The 26,209-nt window shown below is 50.4% G+C and overlaps 1 protein-coding gene across 3 annotated transcripts in view; it reads left to right on the plus strand.

Annotated features, from left to right (window-relative positions):
* Positions 1–26,209, plus strand: part of MARK4 (microtubule affinity regulating kinase 4) — a 52,464-nt gene that overhangs the window by 19,257 nt on the left and 6,998 nt on the right. For all 3 annotated transcript variants that reach the window (XM_055369725.2, XM_055369724.2, XM_055369726.2), the window contains 7 exons: positions 953–1,189; positions 7,414–7,533; positions 8,007–8,106; positions 9,862–9,971; positions 10,063–10,222; positions 16,931–17,148; positions 23,849–23,952. In XM_055369725.2, coding sequence (XP_055225700.1) covers positions 953–1,189; positions 7,414–7,533; positions 8,007–8,106; positions 9,862–9,971; positions 10,063–10,222; positions 16,931–17,148; positions 23,849–23,952 — 1,049 coding nt within the window. The remainder of the gene's footprint in view (positions 1–952; positions 1,190–7,413; positions 7,534–8,006; positions 8,107–9,861; positions 9,972–10,062; positions 10,223–16,930; positions 17,149–23,848; positions 23,953–26,209) is intronic.

Raw genomic sequence — 26,209 nt, forward strand, 5'->3', positions numbered from 1 at the left:
CCCTAGATCTGCAGACCACATGGGGTAATAGTGATATTACATAGTACTCACTGGGTATGAGATACTGTTCTAGCTTTTCTTTTTTTTTTTTTTTTTTTGAGACAGAGTCTCGCTCTGTCGCCCAGGGTGGAGTGCAGTGGCACAGTCTCAGCTCAGTGCAACCTCTGCCTCCCAGGTTCAAGCAATTTTTGTGCCTCAGCCTCCTGAGTACCTGGGACTACTGGCGCACACCACCATGCCCGGCTAATTTTTATCTTTATGTTTTTTTGAGACGGAGTTTCGCTCTTGTTGCCCAGGCTGGAGTGCGGTGGCGTGATCTTGGCTCACCGCAACCTCCACCTCCTGGGTTCAAGCAATTCTCCTGCCTCAGCCTCCCAAGTAGCTGGGATTATAGGCATGTGCCACCACGCCCAGCTAATTTTGTATTTTTAGTAGAGACGGGGTTTCTCCATGTTGGTCAGGCTGGTCTCAAACTCCCGACCTCAGGTGATCCGCCCACCTCGGCTTCCCAAAGTCCTGGGATTACAGGCGTGAGCCACGGTGCCCAGCCCAATTTTTGTATTTTTAGTAGAGATGGGGATTCACCATGTTAGCCAGGCCGATCTTGAACTCCTGACCTCAGGCGATCCACCTGCTTTGGCCTCCCAAAGTGCTGGGATTATAGGTGTGAGCCACTATGTCCGGCCTGTGCTAGGTTTTCTATGTGGATTCACTCACAATTCTCAAACTACTCTATGAAATAGGAACTAAGATTATCCCCATTCTATGGATGAGGAAACTGAGGCTCAGCGAGGTAAAGTTACTACCTAAGGTCAGGTAGAGAGTAAAGGACAGGCCCAAGAATTGATCCCTGTGGGCCCGCCCTAGAGCCTGTGCTCCTGTCTGCCTCCCACGTCCATGAAGGGCTTTGGCCTTGAGTCCCACTTTCCGCCCTCTCCTTGTCTCCCCGCAGGCTGAGAACCTCTTGCTGGATGCTGAGGCCAACATCAAGATTGCTGACTTTGGCTTCAGCAACGAGTTCACGCTGGGATCGAAGCTGGACACGTTCTGCGGGAGCCCCCCATATGCCGCCCCGGAGCTGTTTCAGGGCAAGAAGTACGACGGGCCGGAGGTGGACATCTGGAGCCTGGGAGTCATCCTGTACACCCTCGTCAGCGGCTCCCTGCCCTTCGACGGGCACAACCTCAAGGTACCGGGAGGGGCTGGGTGCAGGGGCATCAGCCCCTCCCCACAGTCAGGCCCCTATCCCCCCCACACCTACCCTGCAGAGGGCCTCAGTGGTGGGACTGGCCTGAGTTCTCATGGGAAGACGGGGGATGGGCAGGATTCAAGTCCCCTCTGCAGTGAGGCCAGCCGAATGGACCGTGCCATGCTGGGGTAAGGGCATGATCTTTGCAGCCGATAGGCTTGAGTTCAAATCCTGACTCATCCGTTCACTGAGCTAATATTTATGGCCCACTTCTCTGTGTCAGGCTCTGTTTGGGGCTTTGCATGTAAGGCGAGAACAAGAGAGGCAAAAACTCCTGCTTGGCCGGGTGTGGTGGCTCATGCCTATAATCCCAGCACTTTGGGAGGCAGAGGCGGGAGGCTCACTTGAGCCTGGGAGTTCAAGACCAGCCTGGGTAACATAGGGAGACGCTGTCTCTACAAAAAATACAAAAATTAACCGGGCATAATGGCGCACGCCTGTAGTCCCAGCTACTTGGGAGGCTGACGCGGGAGGATCACTTGAACCCGGGAGATCAAGACTGCAGTGAGCTGAGATCGTGCCACTGCACTCCAACCTGGGTGACAGAGGGAGACCCTGTCTCCAAAAAGAAATTAAAAAACAAACAAACCCTGCCCTCGTATATGCTACGCTGTGGGTGAACCTTGAAAACATTGTGCTAAGTGACAGAAGCCAGTCACATAAGGCCACAGAGTGTATGATTCCATTAATGTGAAATGTCCAGAATAGGCAAATCCATAGAGACAGAAAGTGGATTACTGGTTGCCTGAGGCTGGGGGGGAGGAGTAAGTTGGAGGTTGATTGCTAAAGGGTACTGAATTTCTTTTGAGGTGATGAAAAATGTTCTAAAATTGAATGTAGTGGCCGGCCTGATGGCTCACACCTATATTCCCAGCACTTTGGGAGGCCGAGGCAGGCAGATCACCTGAGGTCAGGAGTTCGAGACCAGCCTGGCCAACATGGTGAAACCCTGTCTTTACTAAAAATACAAAAATTAACCGGGTGTGGTGGCAGGCACCTGTAATCCCAGCTACTGGAGAGGCTGAGGCAGGAGACTCGCTTCAACCTGGGAGGCAGAGGTTGCAGTGAGTCAAGATTGTGCCACTGCACTCCAGCCTGGGCGACAGAGCGAGACTCTGTCTCAAGAAAAAAATAAACAAATAAAATTGAATGTAGTAATGATTGTGCAACTCCGTGCATATACTAAAAACCATCGAATTGTGCACTTCGCTTCAAACAAAACAATTCCTGTCTTCCCAGACTAACATTCCTACTGGGGCCAGGCAGCTAACAAAACAAATAAGCAAACTAGATATGATATCAGATGCTGGCCTGTGCTGTGCCGGGGGGAATACTGTAAGGGGATGGGAGGTGTGGGCTGAGTTGTTGCTTGCTTTTTTTTTTCCCCCTTTGAACTTTTTATTTTGAATGATTGCCAATTTACGGAAAAGTTGCAACAATAGAGCAAATAACACATGGTATGTTTCAGGAGCTTCACAATCGCTGGCTTGTGTCCACATTTGCTCTATCTGTCTGTATTTGCACGTGATCTTTGCTGCCCTCATCCGCATTGATGGGGCATTTGACAGTTAGTTGCAGACGCTGTGTCCTTTTATCCCTAAAGGCGACAGCGGGTTATCTCCTGAGACCAGGGGCGTTTTCCTGTTGATGGTGACATACAGGAAATACAGCAGTGGTATAATCCTGGCCTCTACGCCATGGCCCATACTCAGATTTCATCCATCATCCCAGGAATATCTTTGGCAGCTATTTTTTTTTCCCCAGTCGGGGATCCACTCGGGTCCCTGCGTTGCATTTAGCTGCGCCATCTCTTGTGTCTCCTTTCATCCGGAACAGTTCTCAGCCTCTCTTTTGTCTTTCATGACATTGACATTATCGATTAGTTCAGGCCAGTTAATTTTGCAGAACGTCCCTCAATTTGGGTTGCCTGGTATTTCCTCTCGATTGGAATCGGGGGTGCATTGGGGCAGGAATTCTGCAGCTGGGACGCTCTGTCCTGCTCTGCGTTGCCCGTGAGGAGCACGTACTGTGATCTGAAATTGTAAAGTCAGGGAAATACTTGCAGAGGACAGACCATCAAAGCAGAACCCTGAGTGATGAAGAGGAGGGAGTCCTTTCTTCACAGTGGCCTTGGCCAAATAGCCAACCCCTCTAAGCCTCAGTCTCACCTGCTGTTCAATGAAGATCATAAAGATACCAACCCTGTGGGCCGGGCGTGGTGGCTCACGCCTGTAATCCCAGCACTTTGGGAGGCCGAGGCGGGCGGATCACGAGGTCAGGAGATCGAGACCGTCCTCGCTAACACACTGAAACCCCGTCTCTTCTAAAAATACAAAAAATTAGCCGGGCGTGGTGGCAGGCGCCTGTAGTCCCAGCCACTCGGGAGGCTGAGGCAGGAGAATGGCATGAACCCGGGCGGTGGAGCTTGGAGTGAGCGGAGATCTCGCCACTGTACTCCAGCCTGGGCAACAGAGCGAGACTCCGTCTCAAAACAAACAAACAAAAAAGATGATACCAACCTTGTGGCAGTGATTTTTAAGGACTGGCTGAGATCAGGGATGCAAAGTGCTCATTCAAGACAGCCTTCTGGCCGGGCACGGTGGCTCAGGCCTGTAATCTCAGCACTTTGGGAGGCTGAGGTGGGCAGTTCACCTGAGGTCAGGAGTTCAAGACCAGCCTGGCCAACATGGTAAAACCGCGTCTCTACTAGAAACACAAAAATTAGCTGTGCCTGGTGGCATGCGCCTGTAACCCCTGCTACTCGGGAGGCTGAGGCAGGAGAATTGCTTGAACCAGGGAGGCAGAGGTTGTAGTGAGCCGAGATCACAACACTGCACTCCAGCCTGGATGACAGTGCAAGACTCTGTCGCAAAAAAACAAAACAAAACAAACAAACAAACAAAACAGCCTCTGACACTCCGGCCATAGCTGAAGTCTGGGGTGGGGAGGTGTTGTCACAGAATAATTTTTCTGAGCCTCAAGCATGAAGCTAAGAGACCTTTTTGAAGGGCCAGGCCAGTGTCTTACCTGCCCCAGGTCCTTGTCACTTTCTGCCATCCTGGTGTCCCCACCAGGCACCCCAGGCCTTGGTGCTCAAAGGAGGCACACAGCTGAGAAGAGGCAGGTTCTAGCTCTGTCATTTCCTTTCTGAGTGACCTTGGACATGTCCTTTTCTGAACCTCAGTTTCCCCACCTGTAAGATGAAGACAGTAAGAGTATTCAGGACAGGTGTGGTGGCTCATGCCTGTAATCCCAGCACCTTGGGTGGCCGAGGCGGGCAGATCACTGGAGGTCAAGAGTTTGAGACCAGCCTGGCCAACATGGTGAAACCCCGTCTCTACTAAAAATACAAAAAGTAGCCAGGCGTGGTGGCGCGTGCCTGTAGTCCCAGCTACTCGGGAGACTGATCCAGGAGAATCACTTGAACCTGGGAGGCAGAGGCTCCAATGAGCCGAGATTGCGCCCCTGCACTCCAGCCTGGACGACAGAGCAAGACTTCATCTCAAAAAAATAAAAAGAGTTTGACACCAGCCTGGGCAACATTTCAAGACCACATCTCTACAAAAAATATTTTTTAAATTAGCCTGGCATTGTGGTGCATGCCTGTAGTCCCAGCTACTTGGGATGCTGAGGTGGGAGAATTGCTTGAGCCCAGGAGTTCCAGGCTACGGCGAACTATGATCACACCGCTGCACTCCAGCTTCGGTGACAGAACAAGAGCCTGTCTCTTTAAAAAAAAAAAAAAAAAAAAAAAAGCATCTGCTTGCAGCCCGTCTGCATATGTTAAGCCCTTCGCTGGAGCTTGGCATCTGGCCACAGCATCATGCTTGGGAGCTGCGCTGGAGGTGGCAGTGGTGGCCTGATGGCTTCTTCTCCCCCATCACGTGACAGGCAGTGTGGCATGGTGGTCACACAGCACAGGCTCCAGACCCAAGGCCCTGCCACTTTCTGGCTGTGCAATCCTGGGGCAAGTGACCAAACCCCTCCAGGCCTCAACCTCCTCGTCTGGAAAGTGGGCGTTATAACCGGGCTTCGCGGCGTTGTGAAAATGGATGTAATATGCATAAAGCACTTAGAACACTGCCTGCTAAGGGGTAAGTGTCCTGAAAGTGATCCAAATTAAATATTAATAGCCCTTTATGATCTGCAGAGGCTCCCCAGGCATGGGCATCTTTCAGCCCTTTTAGGAGAATGCCGCAGCAGAGGACTCTGTCCTAAAGGAGTCCTGTTCACCCCCCACGCTCAATTCATTCCTACCTGTTTTCTGCCTCCCTTCGTTTTTTTTGTTGTCTGTTTGTTTTTTGAGACAAGGTCTCAGTCACCTAGGCTGGAGGGCAGTGGTGCAGTCACAGCTCACTGCAGCCTCAACCTCCCGGGCTCAAGCAATCCTCCTGCTTCAGCCTCCCGAGTAGCTGGGACCACAGGCATGTGCCACCACACCTGGCTAATTTTTGTATTTTTTGTAGAGACAGAGTCTCGCTGTGTTGCCCAGGCTGGTCTCAAACTCACGGGCTCAAGCGGTCTTCCCACCTTGGCCTCCCGAAGTGCTGGGATTATAGACATAAGCCATCACGCCTGGCCTATTGCGGTTTTTTATTCAGATGGAAAGAGCTCCCCCTGGTCTGCCAAGCCATGGATTTATCTTATTTTTCACAGCTTTGGTAGGGCCTCTCATAAAAGGCCCTTAAAGAGAAAGCCAGCAGATAAATCCATGAATGGCCTTGAGGAGTGTGTCTCTTTGGACAGCAGGCATGGCTGGGGGAGGGGAGAGACGAGAAGGCAGGAGAGGCAGTAGGGTCTCCTTCCCCTTGAGTGAATCTCATATTTACATACCGCTCTCTGGCTCTGGGCCAGGCATGTGGTAAGCATTTTACAGATTTTTTTTTTTTTTTTTTTTGAGATGGAGTCTTGCTCTGCCGCCCAGGCTGGAGTGCAGTGGCGCAATCTCGGCTCACTGCAACCTCCGCCTCCTGGGTTCAAGTGATTCTCCTGCCTCAGCCTCCCGAGTAGCTGGGATTACAGGGGTCTGCTACCACACCCAGCTAATTTTTTTATTTTTTATTTTATTTTTTTAGTAGAGATGGGGTTTCGCCATGTTGGCCAGGCTGGTTTCGATCTCCTGACCTCAGGCGATCTGCCTGCCTCAGCCTCCCAAAGTGCTGGAATTACAGGCATGAGCCACCGCGCCTGGCCACATTTTTACGGATATTAACTCACTTGTACCCTGGTAGCAAGCATGTGAAGTGGGTCCTGTAATCCCTTTCACAGATAAGGAGACCGAGGCCCCAGTGGCTGACTCACTTACCTACCTCCGTCTTACCTGACTTAGAGAATAAACTTCCTTTTTTTTCTGAGACAGAATCTCGCCCTGTCACCCAGGCTGGAGTGCAGTGGCGTGATCTCAACTCACTGCAACCTCCACCTCCTGAGAGTTTAAGTGATTCTCGTGCCTCAGCCTCCCAAGTAGCTAGGACTACAGGCAGCCACCACCACACCCAGCTAATTTTTGTATTTTTAGTGGAGATGGGGTTTCACCATGTTAGCCAGGCTGGTCTCTAACTCCTGACCTCAGGCGATCTGCCTGTCTCGGCCTCCCAAAGTGCTGGGATTACAGGTGTGAGCCACTGTGCCTGGCCAGATAATAAACTTTCTCTGCAAGTTTTCCTCTGAATGAAAAGTTATGTAGCTTAAATTTTTTTTTTTTTTTTTTTGTAGAGACAGGCTGGTTGTTCAGGCTGGTCTTGAACTCCTGGGTTCAAGCTATCCTCCTCCCTCGGCCTCCCAAAGTGTTTGGATTACAGGTGTGCACCACCATGCTCAGGTCATTTTTTATTTTTTGTAGAGATGAGGTCTCCCTATGTTGCCCAGGCTGTTCTTGAACTCCTGGGCTCAAGTGATCCTCCGGTCTTGGCCTCCACGCCTGGCCAAGAATTTTTTTTTTAATTGCAGCGTCCGTATGATGTTCCTATTTTATGGGCAGGGAACTGAGGTCAGGAGAAAGGAATGGGGTTTTGCTTACCTCGTCAAGGGCTGGGACTCAGAGCTTCTGTCACTTCTATCAAAGGGGTTGGGACAAAGGTTTGTGTGTGTGTGTGTGTGTGTGTGTGTGTGTAATAGGTGGGGGGCGGGGCAGACCCCCTCCTCCAGTAACCCCATCCCTGCAGGAGCTGCGGGAGCGAGTCCTCAGAGGGAAGTACCGGGTCCCTTTCTACATGTCAACAGACTGTGAGAGCATCCTGCGGAGATTTTTGGTGCTGAACCCAGCTAAACGCTGTACTCTCGAGGTGAGCCCAGCCTCACAGCCAGCGGGGGCCCTTCTCATCTCCTGACTCCCCCAAACTCTGCCTGCCCCCACCCACGAAAGCCTTCTTGACACACTTTTCCTCTCCCGTGCCCACCGAAGATCTGCTGCTGGTGAGTGGGGGTAGACAGGCCGTCCAGGGAAAAGCTCCCAGGCCTGTCCTGACGCCACCCCCCCGACAGGCTCACCCACTCCCTGCCTTGCCAGTAATTAGCTAATGAGCTCCTAGGATGATTACAGGGTGCCAGGGACCCAGATGATGCGGAGGAGGGAGGGTGGCATCAGGAGGCTCTGGCAGGGGACGTGGGGGAGAGAGAGGCCCAGGAGGCGCTATCTTTGAGGAAGCCCGCAATTCTGGGTGTTAGGCCTCGGAGGTTTGGGGCAGGGCAGAAGCTGTATGATTTCTGGTTCCTTCTGACACCTGTCTTCCCCCTTCCCTGCTCCTGATGCCTGCAGCAAATCATGAAAGACAAATGGATCAACATCGGCTATGAGGGTGAGGAGTTGAAGCCATACACAGAGCCCGAGGAGGACTTCGGGGACACCAAGAGAATTGGTGAGGGTCAGGGAGAGCCATCCTGTCACCCAGGATGGAGTGCAGTGGTGCAATCTCGGCTCACTGCAATCTCCGCCTCCCAGAATCAAGAGATTCTTGTGCCTCAGCCTCCCAAGTAGCTGGGACCACAGGCGCCTGCCGCCATGCCCGGCTAATTTTTGTTATTTTTAATAGAGACAGGGTTTTGCCATGTTGGCCATGCTGGTCTCAAACTCCTGACCTCAGGTGATCTGCCTGCCTCAGCTTCCCAAATTGCCAGGATCACAGGTGTGAGCCACTGTACCCGGCCCATGTTCGCTTTGATATTAAGACATAAAGAGAGACCAGGCGAGGTGGTTCATGCTGGTAATCCCAGCACTTTGGGAGGTCGAGGTAGAAGAATCACTTGAGCCCAGGAGTTGGAGACCAGCCTGGCCAACATAGGGAGACCCTGTCTGTACAAAAAAATAAAAATAAAAAATTAGCCAGTTGTGGTTGTGTGCACCTGTAGTCTCAGCTACTCAGCAAGCTGAGGTAGGAGGATCCCTTGAGCCCAACAGTTTGAGGCTACAGTGAGCTATGATCATGCCACTGCACTCCAGGCGACAGGGTGAGACCGTGTCTCAAAAAAAGAAAAAAGGTCAGGCACAGTGGCTCACGCCTATAATCTCAGCACTTTGGGAGGCTGAGGCTGACAGATCACCTGAGGTCAGGAGTTCGAGACCAGCCTGGCCAACATGATGAAACCTCGTCTCTACTAAGAATACAAAAATTAGACGAGTGTGCTGGCAGGCACCCGTAATCCCAGCTCCTCTGGAGGCTGAGGCACGAGAATTGCTTGAATCCGGGAGGCAGAGGTTGCAGTGAGCTGAGATTGCACCACTGTACTCCACCCTGGGCGACGAGCAAAATTCCATCCAAAATAATAATAATTACGGTTTTTACCATTAAATGGCAAAAACTGGAATTACTTTTGCATCAACCTAATTATATTAGTAGGTTGAACACAACAAAAAGTTGAACCATATGAAATTGCCATTTTTTTTGGTTTAAAATTGTCAGTACCACCAATTTTGTATGGTTTAACCTAATAGTGATGATTTATTCTGCCACATAACTAAAATGAATAGAGTATACAGCCTTCAGGCACAGTTGTATCCAGGTGCTCAAAGACAGTTGTTGGGAATGTTTTCTGTGGTAGCTTTTTCCCAGGCTGCTCTCCGGGAGGCAAGCAGATCTGGGTCACATGCCTTCAATGAAGCAGTCAGTGTGGCTTTGGGTGTAGAACACACTAATTAGCCAGACCTGGATTATCCGCCTGCCTTAGGGTTGGAGCAGGGGAGCCATCCACGTGATCTGAGCGGAAAGAATGTTCTTTCAAAGGAAATCAATGTGCTGTTGGGAAGGGAGGATGGGTTCTGGACAGGTCAAAGAGCAGACACCGGTGAATGACACAGAAATGAGTGGAAGTGGGCCAGGTGCAGTGGCTCATGCCTGTAATCCCAGCACTTTGGGAGGCCCAGATGGGTGGATTGCTTGTGCCCAGGAGTTTCAGATCAGCCTGGACAACATAGCAAAACCCTGTCTCTACTGAAAATACAAAAACTGAGGTGGGAGGATCAGCAGAGCCTGGGGAGGCCGAGGCTGCAGTGAGCTGTGACCGTGCCACTGCACTCCAGCCTGGGTGACAGAGTGACACCCTGTCTCAAAAAAGAGAAATGGATGGAAGTTAAAGTTTCTGGGAGTCTGAAACTTCTCTCCATCCCCCCCTCCCAGAGGTGATGGTGGGTATGGGCTACACACGGGAAGAAATCAAAGAGTCCTTGACCAGCCAGAAGTACAACGAAGTGACCGCCACCTACCTCCTGCTGGGCAGGAAGACTGAGGTCAGGGGGCGCCAGGGGCCCTTGGGGACGCGTGATGCCTGGGTGGAGGGACTTGGGGTGCAGAAGAGCCTCATCTGTCATCCTCTCGCAGGAGGGTGGGGACCGGGGCGCCCCAGGGCTGGCCCTGGCACGGGTGCGGGCGCCCAGCGACACCACCAACGGAACAAGTTCCAGCAAAGGCACCAGCCACAGCAAAGGGCAGCGGAGTTCCTCTTCCACCTACCACCGCCAGCGCAGGCATAGCGATTTCTGTGAGTATCAACCCCACGCCCTCACGTACCCTCCTTCTCCCCAAGGCCCAGACTTACAGTTACGTCAGGGTTCTCTGATTGGCAAGCAACAGAAACCCACTGGAGCTAACCTCAGAGAGGGAGGAATGTCTTATAAAGACACAGGGCATTGCATGGAACTTGGAGGCAGGAATGCACAGCCAGGCTCAGGAAGGGATTAAAACCGGAAAAGCAGCCAGACCCAGAGCAGACACTCTCTGTCTTGCTTCCTCTCTGCTTGTGTGGTTTTTCCTTTGTCTCTCACTTATCTCATCCTATCTTTTTTCCTGATGTCCCAGCTCCCTGATTTTTTTTTTTTTTTGAGATGGAGTCTCACTCTGTGCCTCAGGCTGTAGTGCAGTGTGTGATCTGGGCTCATGGCAACCTCTGCTGCACAGGTTCAAGCGATTCTTCTGCCTTAGGCTCCCGAGTAGCTGGGATTACAGGCGCCTGCCATAACCCCCCGGCTAATTTTTGTATTTTCAGTAGAGACGGGGTTTCGCCATGTTGGCCAAGCTGGTCTTGAACTCCTGACCTCGTGATCCACCCTCGGCCTCCCAAAGTGCTGGCATTACAGGTGTGAGCCACTGTGCCCAGCCTTTTCTTTTCTTTTCTTTCTTTTTTTTTTTTTTTTGGGACAGTCTCACTCTGTATCCCAGGCTGGAGTGCAGTGTCGTGATCTTGGCTCACTGCAACCTCCACCTCCTGGGTTCAAGCGATTCTTGTGCCTCAGCCTCCTGAGTAGCTGGGATTACAGGCACCTGCCACCACACCTGGCTAATTTTTGTATTTTTAGTAGAGACAGGGTTTCACCATGTTGGCCAGGCAGCTCTTATACTCCTGACCTCATGATCCACCCACCTCAGCCTCCGAAGGTACTGGGATTACAGGTGTGAGCCACTGCACCCGGCCCCCAATTTCTTACCTTAGAGACCAGTCCAAATGGCAGCTGGAATCTCTGGTCCAGGATGAAGCTGTGATATCAGAGTCAAGTTTGAATTAATCCATTGTAACTGGGGCACAGGAGGACACGTTGTACAAAGTGGCTGCTGAGAGTTTGCCCTCTGGCTTTGCCTCCACACTGAAGTAAAGGAGGCTCTGTAAGAGAGCTGGGCAGACAGCTGATTATACCCCACATTCTGCAACTGACAGACATCTCATCTGCTGCAGAAAATGAATACAGAGTCTGAGTTTAAATCTGGGCCAGGCACGGTGGCTCATGTCTGTAATCCCTTTGGGAGGCCGAGGTGAGTGGATCACCTGAGGTTGGGAGTTTGAGACCGGCCTGGCCAACATGGTGAAACCCTGTCTCTACTAAAAATACAAAATTAGCTGGGCGTGTTGGTGCGTGCCTATAATCCCAGCTACTAGGGAGGCTGAAGCAGGAGAATTGCTTGAAACTGGGAGGCGGAGTTTGCAGTGAGCCGAGATCATGCCATTGCACTCCAGCCTGGGCAACAGAGAGACCTCATCTCAAAAAAATTAAAAAAAGAAAAAAAAAATGGATACACACCACCATCAGCACCCATTAGGCATGGAGACTTCTAAGAGGTCCCTTCACCCACACACTCATCAAATTTTAACCCTCTCTGCTTTTTAACGGCTTTATTAAGGTTAAAATTCATATACCAAACAACGTACCCATTTAAAATGCACAATTCAGGCCGGGCATGGTGGCTCACGCCTGTAATCCCAGCACTTTGGGAGGCTGAGGGCAGGAGGATTGCTTGAGCCCAGGAGTTCTAGACCAGCCTAGGCAACATAGCAAGACCCCGTCTCTACAAAAAAATTAAAAATTGGCCAGGCACAGTGGCTCACGCCTGTAATCCCAGCACTTTAGGAGGCTGAGGTGGGAGGATCACGAGGTCAGGAGTTCAAGACCAGCCTGGCCAAGATGGTGAAACCCTGTCTCTACTAAAAATACAAAAAAAGCCAGGCATGGTGGTGGGCGCCTGTAATCCCAGCTACTTGGGAGGCTGAGGCAGAGAATTGCTTGAACCTGGGAGGTGGAAGTTGCAGTGAGCCGAGATCACACCACTGCACTCCAGCCTGGGCCACAGAGCAAGACTCCGCCGCCGCCCCCCGCCCCCGCCAAAATTAAAAATTAGGTGTGGTAGTACACGCCTGTGGTCCCAGCTACTTGGGAGGCTGAGGTAGGAAGACCACTTGAACCCAGGAGATCGAGGTCGTGGTGAGCCGTGATTGTGCCACTGCACTCCAGCCTGGGTGACAGAGCGAGACCTCATCTCAAAAAATAAATTAAAAAGTGCACAATTCAGTGGCTTTAATATATTTATAGAGTTGTACATCTATCATGATGACCGATTTCAGAACATTTTCATTACCCCAAAAAGAAAATTCACAACCTTTAGCAATCAACTTCCAGGCAGGGCATGGTGGCTCATGCCCGTAATCCTAGCACTTTGGGAGACTGAGGCAGGCAGATCACCTGAGCGCAGGAGTTCGAGACCACTGGGCAACATGGCGAAACCCCATCTCCACTATAAAATATAAAAATTAGCCGGGCGTAGTGGCAGGCATCTGTAATCCTAGCTACTCAGGAGGCTGAGGCAGGAGAATTGCTTGAACCCAGGAGGTGGAGGTTGCAGTAAGCTGAGATCGCGCCACTACACTCTAGCCTGGGCGATAAGAGTGAGACTTCTTCTCAAAAAAAAAAAAAAAAAAAAATCAACTTCCAATCCCACTTCGACCCTCAGCTACTAATCTACTTTCTGTGTCGATGAATTTGGCTATTCTAGACATTTCAGGTAAATGGAATTACACGATGTGTGGCCTTCAGTGACTGGCTTCTTTCATTTAGCAGAAAGTTTTCAAGGTTCATCCATGATATGGGTATCAGCACTTCATTCCTTTTCATTGGCAAGTAATATTCCATTGCATAGATAGACCACATTTTGTTTATCCATTCATGAACACGTGGATTGCCTCCACTTTTTGGCTGTTGTGAATGATGCTGCTGTGAACATTTGTATCCGTGTTTTTGTGTGGCTGTGTTTTGCCGTCATTTCTCTTGGGTACATATCTGGGAGTGGAATTGCTGAGTCATCTGGTAACCGTGTGTTTAATAATAGTTTGAGGAACTTTCAGAGTGTTTTCCAACTCTCTGTTCGTTTTACAGCCCTGCTTGTCTGCAGGGGTAAGTTCTTACTCTGGGACAGGTACTAGGCTGTCTGCTTGTCTAATCTTTTTTTTCTCTGTCTTACATATCTCACCTTATCTTTTTCTAGATCTCTCAGCTCCTAGATTTCTTTTTTTTTTTTCTTTTTTTGAGACAGAGTCTCGCTCTGTCGCCCAGGCTGAAGTGCAGTGGTGCGATGTTGGCTCACTGAAACCTCAGTCTCCCAGGTTCAACTGATTCTCCTGCCTCAGGCCCCCGAGCTGGGATTACAAGCCACCTTGCCCAGCTAATTTTGTATTTTTAGTAGAGACAGGGTTTCACCATGTTGGCCTGGCTGGTCTTGAATTCCTGACCTGAGGTGATCCACCCGCCTCGGCCTCCCAAAGTGCTGGGATTGCAGGCGTGAGCCACTGTGCTCAGCCGCTCCTAGATTTCTTTTTTTTTTTTTTTTGGAGACAAAGTCTCGCTCTGTTGCCCAAGCTGGAGTGCAGTGGCGCAATCTTGGCTCACTGCAAGCTCCACCTCCCGGGTTCATGCCATTCTCCTGCCTCAGCCTCCCAAGTAGCTGGGACTATAGGTGTCCACCACCACGCCCAGCTAATTTTTTGTATTTTTAGTAGAGATGGGGTTTCACTGTGTTAGCCAGGATGGTCTTGATCGCCTGACCTCATGATCCACCTGCTTTGGCTTTGGCTTCCCAAAGTGCTGGGATTACAGGCATGAGCCACCGTGCCTGGCCCGCTCCTAGATTTCTCACATCTCAGTTTTAGAATCCAGCCCAGGGCTGAGTGCAGTGGCTTACGCCTGTAATCCCAGCACTTTGGGAGGCTGAATTGGGTGGATCACTTGAGCTCTCAAGTTCGACACCAGCCTGGGCAACATGATGAAACCTCATCTCTATAGAAAAATACAAAAATTAGGCTGGGCGCAGTGGCTCTTGCCTTGTAATCCCAGCACTTTGGGAGGCCGAGCTGGGTGGATCACCTGAGGTCAGCAGTTTGAGACCAGCCTGGCCAACATGGTGAAACCCTGTCTCTACTGAAAATATCAAAATTAGCTGGGTGTGGTGGTGAGCACCTGTAATCTCAGCTACTTGGGAGGCTGAGGCAGGAGAATTGCTGGAACCCGGGAGGCAGAGGTTGCAGTGAGCCGAGATTGTGCCATTGCACTTCAGCCTGGGCGACAACAGCAAGACTCTGTCTCAAAAACAAAACAAAACAATTAGCTGGGCATGGTGGTGTGCACCTGTAATCCCAGCTACTTGAGAGGCTGAGGTGGGAGGATGGTTTGAGCCTGGGAGGCCGAGGTTGCAATGAGTCCAGATCGTGCCACTGCACTCCCGCCTGGGCGATAGAGCCAGACTGCCGTGTCTCAAAAAAAAAAAAGAATCCAGCCCAAGTGTTAGCTAGAATCTCCTTGGTCCACTCATCAGGATCAGGATGGAGCTCTGATATCGAGTCCAGTTGGGATTAATCCGCTGTAATGGGGGCACAGGAGGACACATTGCACAAAGTGGCTGCTGAAAGCCTGCGCTCTGGCCTCCCCTCCACACTGAAGTGAGGGAGGAGAGAGGTGTCAGGGAATCTGAGACCCAGCATGAGCCCCACACGGGAAGTGGTGCTTCTGCCCTACCCCCACCATTGCTGGAGGTCAAACCATTCCCTGCCCCTGCGTCTTGTCTTTCCCACCTGTAAAATGACAGAGTGTGCCCAGAAAGTTCCTAAGGAGCTTGTAACTTTGGTATCATATGGTTAGAACATGGTAACCTTCAGAACTCCCCACACTGAGACCTGAGTTCCAGGGATTCTCAGAGAGGGATTGCTGGCAGGTGCCAGGTATCTGTCATTGTCATTGTAGAGCTCTCAGCTTGTGGTTCTGGGACTTTTGAGCATGTATCGCTCCTGAGGATATAACAAGCAGACCTTCTGACCCTCTCAAGTTTGAGATCACTTTTCACCCCTGGGTTCTAAAACAGTAGATTCCTAAGATGTTCCAAGAGACCAGAATTATTTTGTGTTGCTTTTGAAATTGTTCATACAATCACATCCTTGAAAATGTGTTAGTTTGGAAAGGATAGACAGTGAAAAAGTCTTCATCCAACACATATCCCCAGCTCCCAGTTTCTCAAATACTGCAACTGTTACGGTTTTTTGTTTTTGTTTTTGTTTTTGTTTTGTTTTTTGACGGAGTCTCGCACTGTTGCCAGGCTGGAGTGCAATGGTGTGATCTCTGCTCACTGCAACCTCCGCCTCCCAGGTTCAAGCGATTCTCCTGCCTCAGCCTCCCAAGTAGCTGGGATTACAGGCGCAAGCCACCAAGCCCAGCTAATTTTTGTATTTTTAGTAGAGACAGGGTTTCGCCATGTTAGCCAGGCTGGTCTCAATCTCCTGACCTTGTGATCCACCTGCCTTAGCCTCCCAAAGTGCTGGGATTACAGGCGTGAGCCACTGCGCCTGGCCCTGTTATGGGTTTTAATATGAATTCCTTTGGAGAGATTTTATTCATAAACAAACATGTAAAGAGATAAATATGGGGCCGGGCGCGGTGCCTCATGCCTGTAATCCCAGCACTTTGGGAGGATAAGGTGGGAGGGTCGCTGGAGTCCAGGAGTTTGAGACCAGCCTAGACAACATGGCGAAATCCTGTCTCTACAAAAAAAAAATACAAAAATTAGGTGGGCATTGTAGTGTGTGCCTGTAGTCCCAGCTACTTGGGAGGCTGAAGTGGGAGGATGGCTTGAGCCTAGGAGGCCAAGGTTGCAGCAAGCTGAGGTCACACCATTTTACTTCAGCTTGGGCAACAGAGTAAGATCCTGTCTCAATAAAAAAATAAAAAAGAGAAGGAAACTAAAGATATATAAAAACAATAAGTAAATTCTCCCCTTTTGAAACAAGTTATAGTCCTTTGGAGATATTCATATATAAGCAAGTAGATATAGATACACACTTTTTTGCTTTTGTAGACAAATGATAACACATTGTTGACCCATTTCTTGTCTTGCCTTTTCTACTTTCCAGTCCGTCATGAAGATCATTCTGTACTGGTGCATAAAGTGCTTCCTTATTCTTTTTTATAGCTGCATAATTTTCCACTGTGGAAATACCTTGACTTATCTAGTCATTCCTCTACTAAGGGGCATTTAGGCTGTTCCCAGTCTAATGGTGCAGGCCAGGTGGGGTGGCACACACCTGTAATTCCAGCTACTCAGGAGGCTGAGGCAGGAGAATTGCTTGAACCCGGGAGGTGGAGGTTGCAGTGAGCGGAGATCATGCCACTGTGCTCCAGCCTGGCAACAGAGCCGGACTTTGTCTCAAAAAAAAAAAAAAAGAAGGTGCAATGAATGGCCTGTATGTGCATGATGTCATTGATTTGGAGTTTCTAGGTCAGTATATGTGCGTTGGTAATCTTGAGGTAATTTTGACAGATATTGTCAGAATGGCCCACACAGAGATTGCAGCCCACGTGAGGAATTCTCAGGTTCCAACGATCCCCCAGAGTCAGTTCTGGGTTTCCGTGGTGATGCCAGCTCTAAACGGTACCCCCTCCCCCAGGTGGCCCATCCCCTGCACCCCTGCACCCCAAACGCAGCCCGACGAGCACGGGGGAGGCGGAGCTGAAGGAGGAGCGGCTGCCAGGCCGGAAGGCGAGCTGCAGCGCCGCAGGGAGTGGGAGTCGAGGGCTGCCCCCCTCCAGCCCCATGGTCAGCAGCGCCCACAACCCCAACAAGGCAGAGATCCCAGAGCGGCGGAAGGACAGCACGAGCACCCCCGTGAGTGACCAGGGCTGGGGGGCAGGGCTGGGGGTGCCACCTGGGCCACATTCCTCAGGCCCTGCCTTCATCTCATTCCCCAGACGGAACTCCTTCTTACCAACTCCTTCTTATACCCATTCATTCATTCAGCAGACATTTATCGAGTGCCTCTGTTTGCCTGAGCTCAGTTTATACACTAACACTTGATGTTAGTGTATAAATTAGTGTTCTGTGTCAAAGAAGTGCAGAACGTACTCTTGGCAGAAAGGATTTAATACAGGAAATTAAGTGCTTTTAAAAATGTGGGAAGGGCCAGGCACAGTGGCTCATGCTTGTAATCCTGGCATTTTGGGAGGCCGAGGCGGGAGGATCACTTGAGGCCAGGAGTTCAAGAAGCATAGCAGACGCCATCTCAACTAAAAATCAAAAAAATTAGCCAGGCATCATGTTATTTACCTGTGGTCCCAGCTACTCGAAAGACCGAGGTGGGAGAATCACTTGAGCCCGGGAGGTTGAGGCTACAGGGAGCTGTGTTCCCGCCACTGCACTCCATTCTGGGTGACAGAGCAAAACCCTGTCTCAATAAATCAATAAATAAAATATTAATAGTAATTTAAAAAATCAGGCCAGGCGCAGTGGCTTATGCTTGTAATCCCAGCACTTTGGGAGGCAGAGGTGGGCGGATCACTTGAGGTCAGGAATTTGAGACCTGCCTGGCCAATATGGTGAAACCCCGTCTCTACTAAAAATATAAAAATCAGCTGGGCGTGGTGGCGGGCACCTATAATCCCAACTACTTGGGAGGCTGAGGCAGGAGAATCGCTTGAACCCAGGAGGCGGAGGCTACAGTGAGCTAAGATTGCACTACTGCACTCCAGGATAGGTGACAGAGTGAGACTCCATTTCAAAAAAAAAAAAAAAAAAAAGCCAGGCTCAATGGCTCATGCCTGTAATCCCAGCACTTTGGGAGGCCAAGGTGGGCAGATCATGAGGTCAGGAGATCGAGACCGTCATGGCTAACACAGTGAAACCTCATCTCTACTAAAAATACAAAAAATTAGCTGGGCATGGTGGCATGCACCTGTAGTCCTAGCTACTGTGGAGGCTGAGGCAGGGGAATTGCTTGAACCCGGAAGGCAGAAGTTGCAGTGAGCCAAGATCATACCACTGCACTCCAGTCTGGGTGACAGAGCAAGACTCTGTCTCAAAAAAAAAAAAAAAAAAAAAAAAAGTCGTGGGAAGCAGCAGCAGCTTCCCCAGCTCCTCAGCTCTTCTGGCATCTACATTCGGTCCCACTCCCTGCTCTTCTGCTCTGCACATGTTCAGTAGCCGCCCCACGTGGCTGTGCCCTTGGCCTTTCGAGGCTGGTCACGGCAGGTTACTACCAGTCAAGTCCCAGCCTTGACCAGGGTGCACATAGGTGTGAGTCTGAGCCAATTGTGGGCGTAAACTTTTAAAAGTATGGGTCACCTGCCAGGCGCGGTGGCTCACACCTATAATCCCAGCACTTTGGGAGGCCGAGGAGGGTGGATCATGAGGTCAAGAGATCGAGACCACCTGGCCAACATGGTGAAACCCCATCTATACTAAAAATACAAAAATTAGCTGGCTGTGGTGGCGCATGCCTGTAGTCCCAGCTACTTGGGAGGCTGAGGCAGGAGAATCACTTCAACCCGGAGGCAGAGGTTGCAGTGAGCCAAGATCGTGCCACTGCACTCCAGCCTGGCGACAGAGCAAGACTCTGTTTCAAAAAAAAAAAAAAAAAACGAAAACATGGGTCACCACCCACACAGACACAAAATACTTGTAGTTATCCTTTACCATAAGATTTTGCTCTTTAACAAATAAGTTGGCTGGGCGCAGTGGCTCATGCCTGTAATCTCAGCACTTTGGGAGGCCCAAGGTGGGCGGATCATGAGGTCGGGAGTTCGAGACCAGCCTGGGCACCATGGTGAAACCCCATTTCTACTAAAAATACAAAACTTAGCCAGGTGTGGTGGTGCACGCCTGTAATCCCAGCTACTCAGGAGGCTGAGGCAGGAGAATTGCTTGAACCCAGGAGGCAGAAGTTGCAGTGAGCCGAGATCACGCCACTGCACTCCAGCCTGGGCGACAGAGCAAGACTCCGTCTCAAAACAAAACAAAACAAAACAAAAAGTCATAAAAATTAAGTTTTTAGTCGGACATGGTGGCTCACACCTGTAATTCCAGCACTTTGAGAGGCTGAGGTGGGTGGATTGCTTGAGCTCAGGAGTTCGAGACCAACCTGTGCAAAATGGTGAGACCCCTTCCCTGCAAAAAATAGAAAAATTAGTCCGGTGTGGTGGTGGCACGTGCTGGTAGTCCCAGCTACTTGGGAGGCTGAGGGAGGAGGATCACTTGAGTCCAGGAGGCGGAGGTTGCAGTGAGCCAAGATCGTGCCACTGCACTCCAGCCTGGGAGTCTCCAGAGGGAGACCTTGTCTCAAACAAACAAAAAAAAAGTGTTTAAATACTAATTTTTCTCATACGTTCTTGAGAACATTCATCTTTTTAACTTCTTCTTAGTGCTCTTGGTGCCCCTGGGTACTTCCAGTTTATTTTGGTTCTAAACACCCAAGGCAAACTAAGGTCTCACTGCATGGCTGTTTGCGAGGTAGGGGTGTTTCTCCAGAGGTCCTGACCATCAGGAGGCACCCAGCTGTGGTGGCTGGTGGTGTCTGGCTGTTACCAGCATTTCACCAGCCTTGACCGGCTTTGACTGATTGTGACTGGCCTTCACTGGCAGTGCCTGAAAGGGCCCCACTGAAGCTTTGACCACAAGTGTCCACCTGTTACCAGTGGCAGCCAGCTGTGGCCAGCATTAACCAGCCTTTACTGGCAGTGTCCAGCCATGACCTGTATTAACCAGCAGCAACTGACTGTGACCGGCTTTGACCAGCCTTGACTGGCCGTGACTACCCTTGGCCAACGGTATCTGGCTGTGACCAGTGGTGTCTGGCTATTACCACTTATGACCAGCTTTAACTGTCCCTGACTGTTGGTGACTGGCCATGACCAGCCTTAACTGGCTGTGACAGGCTTTGACCAGCAGTGTCTGGCCATGACCAGCAGTAGCCAGCAGCAACTGGCAATGACTGGCTGTGTTTGGTTTGGCCAGCTGTGACCCTGCCACCACCTGTGAGGACTGCTAGCCCAGGTTCAGGGCCCTGGACTCCAGGGCTGTGCAGAGCCCGGGGTCAGTACAGGGAGGGGAGTGGAATGTTGTGAGGGAACCCCGTGGGGATGGGCCAGGAGAGGGTGCACCTGAGGACAGCTCACTGGCTACCTTACACCAGAAGGGCCTTGGGGAAACAGATCTTGAAGGCATCAGCTCCAACTTCAGGCAGGTGGCACAGGAGGGAGGCCGGGATGCCTGTGTGCCCTGAGTATTCCGGATAAGTACAAATTCATGCCCCTTGGCTCTTCCCCAGCCCCGAGACCTGGAGCCTCACATGGCAGCCTCTGAGGCCCATGTGTCAGAGAATGATCCACAGCCCAGAGAATGGATGGGAGCGGCAGGGCCAAAGGAGGAGAGGATGAGGTGGTTAAAGAAAAAAGAAAACAAAATTGTAGGAAGGACTGGAGGAGCGGGCAATGGGTGGGATTTGTAGGAACAACAGTCACAACCACACCACAGAACTGACCCACCAAGGGAGCTGCTCCTTCTGAGGCTGCCCCAGCACTGGTGAATTCAAGAGTGCATTGTTAGGCCGGGCATGGTGGCTCATGCCTGTAAGCCCAACAGTTTGGGAGGCCGAGGCGGTGAATCACTTGAGGTCAGGAGTTCAAGACCAACCTGGCCAACATGGCAAAATCCCATCTGTACTAAAAATACAAAAATTAGGGCCAGGCGCGGTGGCTTATGCCTGTAATCCTAGCACTTTGGGAGGCTGAGGCGGGCGGATCACGAGGTCAGGAGATCGAGACCATCCTGGCTAACACGGTGAAACCCCGTCTCTACTAAAAATACAAAAAATTAGCCGGGCTTGGTGGCGGGCACCTGTAGTCCCAGCTACTCGGGAGGCTGAGGCAGGAGAATGGCGTGAACCTAGGAGGCGGAGGTTGCAGTGAGCTGAGATTGCCCTACTGCACTCCAGCCTGGGTGACAGGGTGGGACTCTGTCTCAAAAAAAAAAAAAAACAAAAAACAAAAAACCACATTGTCATGGCTGTAACCCAAGACTCAAAAACTTCATCCTCCATCAGAAGAGCTTCTTGATGCCCAGAGGGCTGGACAATAGGCACTGGGGCCCTGCTGAAGCAAAGACCTTCATCTCATAGCCTTGCCTGTGTGAGCTGAAGTCAAAGCAGGCAGGAGAGCAGCTGCTGCCCCATTTCCACCTTCCAAATCTTCATGAATGCAAAGATTGGCAGAACCCAACTTATATGCAGAACCTGAGCTGCAAAGGATTCTGGGAAATGTAGGACTTGGCTTTTCTGCATCTGAGTTCCCAAGAACAGCAAAGTACGAAAATATCCTCAACATAGGAACAGGAGAGTGGAGGCAGAGCTGGACATGGTGGCACACACATGTAGTCCCAGCTACTTGGGAGGCTGAGGTGGGAGGATTGCTTGAGGCCAGGAGTTCGAGACCAGCCTGGGCAACATGGTGAGATCCTGTCTCTTAAAAAAGAGAAAAAGGATGGAGGCAGTTTGAGAAAGTGGCCGGGACTCTGAAGCCACGTAGAGTTTGAATTACATTAATGAGCCGTGTGTCCTTGGGCAAGTAACTTCACCTCTCTGATCTTCAATATCTCACTATGAAATGGGCTCATTAAAGAACCTGGGTCATTGTGAGGATCTTGTAAGATCTCATACGTGAAGTACTTCACATACTGGCACAGTAAGCACTCAATGAATGAGAGCTATTGTTATTGCTAAACGAAACCCACACCTTAAGAAGGTAAAAAAGGAAAAGCAAATAAACCTCAAAGAAAGTAGAAGGGACTGGAAGTGGTGACTCATGCCTGTAATCCCAGCAGTTCGGGAGGCTGAGGCAGGAGGATTGCTTGAGCCCAGGAGTTCAAGACCAGCCTGGACAACATAGACCCTGTCTCTGCCAAAAATAAAAATTAGCTAAGTGTTGTGGCACATGCCTGAGGTTCTAGCTACTTGGGAGGCTGAGGTGAAAGGATCCACTTGAGGCCAGGGGGTCGAGGCTGCAGTGAGCCATGATCACACCACTGCACTCCAGCCTAGGCATCAGAACAAGACCCCATCTCAAAAAAAGTAGAAGGGAGGAGGCATTAAAGAGAATAAATCAGTGAAGGAGAAGGAAGAGGTACAATAAAGCAACAAAACCTAAAGTTGGTTTTTTGAAAAGATTAATAAAATCAGTCTGGGCGTGGTGGCTTATGCCTGTAATCCCAGCACTTTGGGAGGCTGAGGCGGGTGGATCACTTGAGGTCAGGAGTTTGAGACCAGCCTGGCCAGCATGGTGAAACCCCATCTCTACCAAAAATACAAAAAATTAGCTGGATGTGGTGGTCCACGCCTGTAATCCCAGCTACTCGGGAGACTAAGGCAGGTTCACTTGAACCTGGGAGGTGGAGGTTGCAGTGAGCCGAGATCATGCCATTGCACTCCAGCCTGGGCAAAAAGAGTGAAACTCTGTCCAAAAAAATAAATAAATAACTAAAATCCAATGGACCCCTGGTAAAAATCAATTAAGGAAAAAAGACAGCAAACATGAGTCACCAGTATCCAAAATGAAAAGGGGAACTTTGTTCTAACATTAAAAGATAGTAAGATGATATTAGGAACTACTTTATGCCAATAAATTTAACAGCTTAGATGAAATGGACACATTACTTTAAAAACACACTGTATCAAAACTGACACAAGAAGAAATAGAAAACCTGAACAGTCTTATATTCTTGTTAAAGAAATTGAATTCGTAACTGAAAACCTTCCCTATAAAGAAAATTTCTGGCTTGGATGACTCCCACCAGTGGAATTCTTCCAAACACTTAAAGAAGAAATAACACTAACCTTAGACAAACTTCCAGAGAATAGAAAAAGAGGGCTCTCTTCCTAACATGTTTATGAGGCAGCATAATCCTGATATTCCCTGTGTTCCCAGCGCTCACGGCCCAGTATGGGATGGGGACATATATGAGAACAGACATTGACAGCACAGTGATTGAAGCTGCAGTGGGGAGCCCAGGGGCCTGTGGGAGCCCAACGGAGGAGGCACGTGACTCAGCCTGGGGCCGGGGGTGGTGGTAGATTATGAACTGACACCTGAAAGATATGTAGGAGTGAGTCAGGGGAAAAGGTAGGAGTAGTGTTCTAACAGGTGAGACAGCCAGTGCACAGGCTAGGCACAGTGACAGAATGTGTCATGAATAAGTACATTAGCAAACGTTTGGTGTGGCTGGGCTGGACCTCAAGAAGGTGGGCATTGCTGGGAGAAGAGTGGTGGACAAGGATGTCCCCTGGAAACCTTCCCTGCCTCGTTTTCTCTCAGTGTCTCCCTCTTCTCCGGTCTCCAGGGGTCTCCCTTGACTCAGCCTCGGTGGCTGGGATTACTCATGAACCTTTCACATCTTTGGGACCTTTCACCATCTCCTACTCACCCTGGGTTCCCACACGAGCCCCTGACTTATTCATCGATGGGGAGGGCAGAGAATGGAAGAGGGAGAAGCTCAGGGGCATGTCTTCACCCCCTCACTCCCTTCCTGGCCGTGTCTCCTGCAGAACAACCTCCCTCCCAGCATGATGACCCGCAGAAACACCTACGTTTGCACAGAACGCCCGGGGGCTGAGCGCCCGTCACTGTTGCCAAATGGGAAAGAAAACAGGTACGGAGAGGGCAGCAACAGGGTGAGGGGTGGGAAGTAGGGGGTAGGTGAACAGGACCTCCCTTGATCTGAGATGATAGGCATTGGAGGCTGGTGCCATGGGGACCAGAGAGTGAGTGTATCTGCCCTGCCCTTGGCAGAATCGACCCATGTACCCCCCTGAAAATCCTCCCCACTTAATTAATTAGTCTTAAGCACCAGGAAAGCAGTTGGCCCTGTTCTCCGCCTACAAGCCTTGGGAACCTGAATTGATTTTTTGAATGATCCATTTTTAGAACTCGAGAGAAGCCCCAGAATGTCACAGCTTCAGCATCATCTGGTTGGCTGGTTTTCCAGCTTGTTGGCCTGAGTCTGTGAGGTCTCTTCCAGCTGGCAAGGGAGAGAAACCAGTTCAGACTGGCTGGAGCAGAGAGAAGGAAGGGATTGGTTCACATCACAGGTCAAGGCCAGCTAGAATGGGGCCAGCTCCAGGATGAGGACACTGCCGCCCATCAGGGCTGTAGGGCAGGTTGATGGCCAACACCAGGGCACACTCTGGGATGCACCTGATTAGTGGGTGCAGGTGTTCCCACTGGGTGTGGGCAGAGGAATGGAGTAGTTAACAGTCACAAATCTGTCCAGGCGCGGTGGCTTACGCCTGTAATACCAGCACTTTGGGAGGCTGAGGCGGGTGGATCAAGAAGTCAGGAGATCGAGACCATCCTGGCTAACATGGTGAAACCCTGTCTCTACTAAAAATACCAAAAAAAAAAAAAAATTAGCTGGGTGCAGTGGCGGGCACCTGTAGTCCCAGCTACTCGGGAGGCAGAGGCAGGACAATGGCGTGAACCCGGAAGGCGGAGTTTGCAGTGAGCCGAGATCACGCCACTGCACTCCAGCCTGGGCAACAGAGTGAGACTCCATCTCAAAAAAAAAGAGTCACGATTCTCTGAATACTCAGTTCTGAGTTCGAATCTTACCTCTGTGCTCACACTGCTAGCAGAATGACTGGGTAAATCTCTGTGCCTCTGTTTCCTCCTTGGTAAAATGGGCTTGATGCTGGCTGGGCGTGGTGGCTCACACCTGTAATCCTAGCACTTTGCGAGGCCGAGGTGGGCAGATCACCTGAGGTCAGGAGTTCGAGACAAGCCTGGCCAACATGGTGAAACCCTGTCTCTACTAAAAATACAAAAATTAGCCAGGAATGGTGTCATGTGCATGTAATCCCATCTACTCAGAAGGCCGAATGAGGCAGCAGAATCGCTTGAACCTGGGAGGCAGAGGTTGCAGTGAGCTGGGATTGCACCACTGTACTCCAGCCTGGGCCACACAGCGAGAATCCGTCTCAAAAAAAAAAAAAAAAAAAAAAAATAGGGCTGATGCTGTCCACTTCCAGGCCCCATTATAGAGATGCAGTAGAGATCAGGTGTGTCCTGTACCTGGCACTGGGTCTGATGCTTAGGAGGCCTTCATTCAGTGACTGAGAGTGCTTTTTTTTGGTGGTTATCAAATAACAATAGTGAACATTCATGAAGCAGCAGCTACATGCCAGGCTTCTATGTCTATTGCCTGGCTCAGTGCCCCTAACAACTCTGTGAGGTAGATCCTAATATCTCCATTTTACAGCTGAGGACATAAGGCACAGAGAGGTTAAGTAACTTGTCCGAGGCCACAGAGCTGGTAAGTCAAGAAGCAGATTCCAGACTGACTCCAGAATCTTATTTGTAATCACCGTAATACATGGCCTTCCAGTTCTGCTCAAGAGACAGTGGAACAGTTAAATTACAGACTCAGACAAAAAAAATCAAAAATTAAAAAAAAAATTTAAAAACAACAAAAAATAAAAAGTATAGACTCAGCTGCTGTAATAAAAACAAAGAGATCCCAGGGTAGAGTAATTTAAATAAAAGGGAGGTTTAGTCCGGAGGGTCCTCCAAGGACCCAGGTAAGTTCTTCCAGGCCCAACATGAGTTTCCAGCTCTGGGAGTGAGGCCGCTGCACCAGCAGCCATCATTTCCCAATCAGCAAGAAGTGGGGAAAGAGTAGGGGACAAGCAGCAACTCTTTGTAAAGGCGTCACCCAGAGATGGTACAGAGCACTTCTGCTTATATCCCATTGGCCGGAGCATGGTCACATGACCATCCCTAGCTGCAAGAGAGTCTGGGAAATGTAGTCTCTGGCTGGGTGGCCATGTGCAGTGCTCATACTCTTAGGGGTTTGGTTACCAAGAGCGAAACAGGGAGGATGGATTCTAAGGGAGAAGTAACAGCCTCTGCCG

The sequence above is a fragment of the Gorilla gorilla genome, chromosome 20 (genome assembly GCF_029281585.2).
Source record: "Gorilla gorilla gorilla isolate KB3781 chromosome 20, NHGRI_mGorGor1-v2.1_pri, whole genome shotgun sequence".
NCBI lineage: Eukaryota > Metazoa > Chordata > Mammalia > Primates > Hominidae > Gorilla > Gorilla gorilla.